This window comes from Semicossyphus pulcher, unplaced genomic scaffold, assembly GCF_022749685.1.
Source record: "Semicossyphus pulcher isolate SPU_LCO1_2020_fin unplaced genomic scaffold, fSemPul1.0.p SCAF_14, whole genome shotgun sequence".
In the NCBI taxonomy this organism is placed as follows: domain Eukaryota; kingdom Metazoa; phylum Chordata; class Actinopteri; order Labriformes; family Labridae; genus Semicossyphus; species Semicossyphus pulcher.
In genome coordinates this window covers 8673996-8680641 of record NW_027211648.1, presented here as the reverse complement: position 1 = coordinate 8680641, position 6646 = coordinate 8673996, and the positions used below count along the sequence as shown (strand labels likewise).

Genomic DNA, 6646 nt, shown 5'->3' with positions numbered 1-6646 from the left:
CAAATTTAAAAAGTGTTTATTCATATTTTCCACCTTAAGAACAACCTCTTAATCGCTGTATAATGGGAAGCAACAACCCATCTTTGGAAAACAGAGATCAAAAACATTGAATAAAAACACGTGCACACAATATGTCGCTTCTGAATGAGAGCACAGGTTGTTTGCTGGTTTTTATTGGGAGTGGCGTGAGCATGGTGGCGTCTTCGATCTAGTTTCCAAGCAATGTTTTACTGCAGGGCCCGAACCTGATGATGAAGCAGAGAAAACACACTTCAGGCAGAGCAAAGTGCAATGGCTGGATTTGCTTGGGGTAAAGGTGCGTTTGTCTTGACAAATATAATGTAAATGAATGAGATAAAAAAACATATGCAAATGATGTGGTGAATGACCTACCTTTCTACTTGAACGCGTGGCTCTCTGTGCCGCCACGCCCAAATCCTGAGTGTAAAGAGATCGAAAGAATTATGTTAGTGAAGTGACGCTAGCATTTGGAATTTTGGCTTCAAGAGGAGAATGACTGGTTCACTGAGTGTGACTCTATCAGATGATCGTGTGTACTTTTTATAGGTCGGTTTACAGGCTCAACACAATCAGATACTAAACATCATCTTCACACAGGGTGTTGTTTCTGGCAGAGAGCCTCACTAGCAAAGGTGATTGAGCATTCGCTGTCATGGCTGCCTGGTAGAATCAATACATCTCACAATGTGATTTAAAGCTAAAGTTTAGAGGTGTTAGAAGAGTTTATTATTGTGAAAAATATTATTTGAGAAGAGCATGCTTACCTTTAGGTCCAAACATTGCACTGTAGCAGGGTTTATTACAGTATGGCTTGCCATCATGCTGTAAGAAGAAGAGTTGCATTAGCAGTGTTGTACAAAAATACCAAAACATCAAAAAAAAAGAAAAGGTACTAAGCCTGATAAAACATATAGCAATATATCTTAGACTATTTAAGTCTTGGATAAATTGAATATAGCCTTGGTGAAAATTGTTTTCTGTCCTCTGTTAGACTTTTTTTGTGTGAAAAGTACATAATAAATAACTGTACATTCGATGAAACAACATTCTTATCATTTGTCTTACTGTAAAATAGGATAACATTGTTTAAGACTCATTGTGAACACAGGGTCATGTACATAAACATTTGGTCATGAACTTGGGGTCTTTAGATAGATGTAACTAATCAAATATGATTCAGCTAACTCTATCTATAATCTTGGACTGCACTTGACTGTTATCTTGTTGTTTGTTATAGCTAGCATGACAGTATCGTGGTAGAAGGTTCCGTTAAACCTTATACTATTTTTGATCAATCATCTTGAACTCGAGGGTCATACATTAATAAAACTAATCAAATATGATTTGGGGCTACTAGCTAACACTGTCCATCATCTTAGTCTGTAAGTTGTAGTAGCGATCAGCGGTATATAGTAGGAGAGGCTGTAAAACCTTGTACTATTTTCAATGAGTCATCTTTAACTCGGGGGCCTGTACTAGCTAACTCTGTCTGTCAGTAGACTGCAACTGACAGTTAGCTTGTGGTTTATAATAGCTAGCAAGTCAAAATCATGGTAGAAGGTGCTGTAAAACCTTATATTTTTCATGAATCATTTTAAACTCTGAAACGTAGCCTAAATATGTCTCATCTAACTAAATGTGGGGCTAATTTCTAACTCCCACTGTGCTTGACTGTTAGCTTGTGGGACGCAGTAGCTAGCAGTGTGTTATCATAGAAGAGGTGGTGTAAAACCTGGCTTATGGGTTGTATAGCCACCGCGGTGCTATCGTAGTAGGAGGTGCTATAATTTTTGATGAATCAACTGACCTTATGGGTGTTCACCTCATGTATCTAATCAAAAATGGTATGCTAGGACAAGATAATCCCTCCCATTATATAAATTGCACTTGACTGTTAGCATGTCGTTCATAGTAGATAGCAGAGCCATATCATAGTAGGTGGTGTATATCTGATATGTAATAGCTGGGTCCATTCGATTCCAATTCCATTGTAAACTTAATATGCAAACCCATAACCCTTTGTAAGTAATTGATTACATAATATTGTTGCATGTAATTCAGGTGCCTTACCTCTGCATGTGACCCTGGGGACAGCGTCTTGTTGCACTTCTCACACTTCAAGCAGGGCCTGTGCCAGTCCTTGCCGAGTGATGTCACCCTCTCAGCTGCCAAACACACAAAGACACAAAATTAGTAACCACTTCCACTGGAACTTCCACCACAAAGAGAGCTACTGTAGTCTGCAGATGAGACGGGGCGTAAGGGTCACAGGGTCACACATGGATCTGGTCTTAGGTTCAGTTGATGAGTCTCGACAAAGTATGAGCTCACAGTGCTTTGACCAGATATCAATTTAAGCGAACAAGATAATGTCTTTGCTGATAACTCTGAGAACATTGTTTGGGCGTGGTTGGTGCTTGAGGGTAAAAGAGGACTAATTGCCCCTGGGGAATGTCCTCCTCCTGCCTCATAAACTCTGATATAGACCATCTTTATCTGCAGGGCTGATCTGCACAAAACGCCCATCTGTAGGATTGTAAAAGTAGAGAGACGATCAACCTGACAGTCTTAAGTTTCACATCCTCAATGGTGGATTTGAGACTAGTTACATGATTAAGACGAATAAAAGTCACCATGCTCGCTCAGAGAAAGCAAGAGGTCAGCGAGGGCAAGGACAGGAAATGCTGAGAACAGAGAAGTGTTAAAATGCGGTGAGCTGCATTTACCTAACCTATGTTGCAACTGAGGAGCAAAAAACTTGATTAACATCTGCAAATTTTCAAAAAACAGAATAGAAAGTCAGGAAGGAAAGCAGATGTTTGAATATGAGGAATTTGTTCTGGTTCCATGTAAAGCTACTGGTCTCCAAACACTACTGGTTCCCACAATATTTTGATATGACATATTTTCCCCCTAAAAATAGCCTGATTTGGTATGTGATTATGCAACAGCCAGCGGAAACAAGGGAAGCTGCACTGGGGCGAGGTCAGCCTCAAAAGCCAGTGGCATGAAAACATTTTAGCAAAAATGTGGTGAGGCCTGGGACAAAATCTGACCCGTGATAAATACTGTGCTTACAATGTCACTGAGCAAACAGTTTGCCTGTCCAAGCAGTAACGCACAGGAGTCTCACAATTAAAGTAAAGCTCAGAGCCCATGCTGATACGTTGCAATGACGCCCACGAATGTTGTTTTACACGTCACTGTATCTAGACTTGATACAGCATGCTTTTTGGGCATGTTTATTTATTTTACCTGATGATATGACACGATGAAATGAGGTGTGACAGACAGAAGAGTAACCTGATCTGCTTTCTAGATTAACTTGTGCTGACTGAAGCATTTTGGAGGCAGTCCAAATTACACAAATAGACATGAATATGAATGGAAAAACGCATTATGAAGGAGACGGTTCAACTATTTGCTTCATTCCTTTCCAAAAACGATCCATGGAGGGTTGTATAACACCTGGTCAAGCTAAATAAAAATGATGCCAGTGCTTTGACTGAATTACCTTAAATACATCAACGCTATTTACAGCATGACAAATAACTGAATATTAAAGAAATATTGATCCATTATGTAAATTATGTAAACTTATGTAAATTATTCTGAGAGTGTAAGAGTTAGATGAAAAGATTGATAGCTACAACCAGCAGCTAGTTAGCTAAGCCTAGCAAAAAGATTGTAAAAAGGAACAGCTAGCCTGACTCTGACGCAATAATTATCTTACAACTCCCACCTCATTAGCTCACTTAATAACCCATTCTTCTTATACGAACACTGCAACTTCTAAGAGTTTAACGTTAGGTAGATTTTAAGCTATGGACGGACTAGCTAGGAATACTAGGCTAGCTGTGTCCTAATGTTCTCAGTCTTTGTACTCAGCTTAACGAAGCTAGCTAGCTGCTGGCTGTAGCTTTATATTTGAAATATATACTTTTGGATATTGTTTGAAATTGTATGTGAAAATAAACTAAAAATGTTGATACAAGTTTCACGTCTGTTAGTAGCCTAATTGCAAATTTAAAGCTAGCAAGACCAGCATGTTAGCTTTTCTTAGCATTTGCAGAGGGAAAAGGTTAGCTTGGCTGGATTTCTCTCTCTCTCATGTCCTTATGAAGCTACAGCTAGGAGATGATTAGCTTAGCTTTGCACATAGACTGATAACAGGGCTAGCTTGGCTCTGTCCAAAGGTAATTAAATTTTGCCTACCTGTTTTTATAAAACACACTTTTGAAAATGTCATATCTCATTTATTGTAAGGATTCATCAAAAAATGTACCATGTTAGGCTCATTAGTAAGGTATGTGTTAGCTTTGAATGCTAATTTAAAGTCAGTCGTCCTGCAGTGGAAAAAAAGCGATTGCAGGAACTGGACCAAGTTCCCTCTCCATCATTAAGTTAGGGAGCGGTAGCCTGATTGTTTCCATCTGAGAGCGTAGAAACATTAAGACAGATGAGCAGCGAAATCAAGGGGACGATTAGTCAATGGAGCAGTAAGGTGTGATGGAGGCGATCACAGACTAAAAGTGCAGTTTATAAAGGAGGTGTGGCGGGGAAATTAATGCACACTGTTCAGGACAATGATGAGACTGTGCTTCCATTTAAAGAATACAAAGCTTTGTTTCAGGCTACTTTCCCCTGAGCTATATTTCAGAGCAGATGTTTTTTTCTTGTCCTACGCTGGAAAGGAAAATATTGGTCGGCTTGTTCTAGCCGACACAAATTGGCCTGCTTACTTTGGCCAGAAAGTTTATCCATGAAAAAGGAAGAATTGGAAGCATGGCTCGCCAGGCTCACAGTCAATTCATCTGACTGACAGTCCAAAGACTTGGCTTTGTATTCCATATTGGCCTCGACCTCGGTGAGCCTCTCCGGGGAAGATTTACTCTATTGCACTACTGAGCTGCAAGCAATGTGGTAAATGGATTAAGACAGGAATAAAATGGAGTTGTCCCTTTTCCTCCCCAGATGCAGTAATTTCTCCCTGCTTTGATATCCTCCCGGGACAGAGCTACAAGATCGCGTTGGGAGGATGGAGCTGTGTTTCGGGACAGAAGAAACCTGCTTCCTCTGCTCTATCTAGACTTTATCTCTTTAGTCATCCAAACAGATAATTGAATATCTACAGAGAGCGAAGAGCTTTAACTCCACAGTAAATTGATAACAAGGAGGTTTAAAGAGTGCTGACAAAAATGTATTCATAAAAATAAATAAAAACAGCACAGACGGACAGAGCGACTTAGCAAATAAAAACTTTCTTTAGAGCCTCTTCAGATTTAGATTTTTCATCCAAAACCTACATTTTAAAAATGTGATGCATTTTAGATTATAGTATTACCAAAAGGTCCATAAAGCAGTTAAAATATGGAATTGCAAAATATACTTTATATACTTCACAAGTGTGATTACGAGGAAGCATTGCTATAAAAGTACAAGCACTCATTGTGCAGGATGCTTGCATATTACTACATTTTTGGACCATTATTCCCAGGGGAGAGGAGCAACAAAGTACATTTGCTGTCCTTTTTTTATTTACTTTAAGTACTTTTCATTCCCCCACATTTGTGTTACAATGATTTTAAGAGATTGCTTTTCAAATTACGATATTTACACTAAATAGTTAACATTAGCTAGGACAAAATGTTAAATTACTTGTTGCATGTTGTTACATCAATGAAAAGAATCAAAATATCAAACTTGATTTTGGTGATAGCACTTCTGCACATGTACTTTGATAAATGCTAGGCCTACTGCGCTTCTAATATAAGGAAATTATTTGGAAACTGCTGCCACAAATGTAAGAATTTCTACAAATATGGCTACTAAAAAACATCGTGCATTACTCATTTTTAAAAGCTCCTAACTGGTTATTTAATTTTTTTTTTCGTAAAGTATTTGAATGAAGAATTAACGCTTGCAGTCATGTGCTTATCAGCCTGTCAGTCAGCTTCCTGCTTCCTCATTAGTGCAGAAAAGACGCTCCTTTTTATGAACCAGGAAATGTTCTCACGCAGAAACAAGATATCGCTTCATGTGAAATACAAAACTAACCGGATGAATATTAAATTTAAAAAAGACCATATCTTACCGAAGTAAACTTCCTTCTCGCACTTCGGGCACTTTGGCATTTTGATGCAGCTGTGCTAACCTAGCGGAGAGAAAACACGGTGCTGTCGTAGGTATCCTGTGGATGGAGTGTGACTGCAGCTGCACTGACTGGACCACCTGTTAGCTCTGACCACGCCTCTATCTGAAGTGCAGATGTGCGCTCCGTCTTGTATTTATAGCGTCGAGGAAATAGTTCAACTGAAAGTTTTTTGTTTTTTTTCCTGACGGTGGGAGAGGCTTGAGTCGAGTCTGCACGTTGTGTGTGCAGACATCGTCATATTAACTTACTTCAGTGGTGTCCATAAAAGCTTTCTGAGATTATTAATAATACTTTAAAGCCCCCTACCCTCACTAAAAATGTGTTTTGTACTTTTCTTTTTAATTTTCGTTTGAATTTTTGAGTTTACTTGTGCAGAATGATGCACGTAGTTTGATATTATGCAAAGCTTTTGACATGAAGAGTACTTGCCTGGATTCCAGGACAACTATTTCCACTGTGAGAGAGGAGGAA

At 39.0% G+C, this 6646-nt stretch overlaps 1 protein-coding gene across 1 annotated transcript; it reads right to left on the bottom strand.

Moving 5' to 3' along the window:
• Nucleotides 1–6287, bottom strand: crip1 (cysteine-rich protein 1). Its single transcript, XM_069661543.1, has 5 exons — nucleotides 6116–6287; nucleotides 2092–2186; nucleotides 786–843; nucleotides 394–438; nucleotides 1–245 (listed from the first exon to the last, which is right to left on the bottom strand). The coding sequence occupies exons 1-4, from the start codon at nucleotides 6153–6155 to the stop codon at nucleotides 398–400; spliced, it is 234 nt and encodes a 77-aa protein (XP_069517644.1). The 5' UTR covers nucleotides 6156–6287; the 3' UTR covers nucleotides 1–245; nucleotides 394–397.
• Nucleotides 6288–6646: the final 359 nt, after the last annotated feature.

Bases quoted from the DNA above. Each gene is read 5' to 3' on its own strand.
- crip1 (XM_069661543.1), bottom strand. From the start codon at position 6,155: ATGCCAAAGTGCCCGAAGTGCGAGAAGGAAGTTTACTTCG. The intron at 844-2,091 runs GTAAGGCACCTG...TTCTTCTTACAG, and splicing joins CCCCAGGGTCACATGCAGAG to CATGATGGCAAGCCATACTG. The intron at 439-785 runs GTAAGCATGCTC...CTTTACACTCAG, and splicing joins TGCAATGTTTGGACCTAAAG to GATTTGGGCGTGGCGGCACA.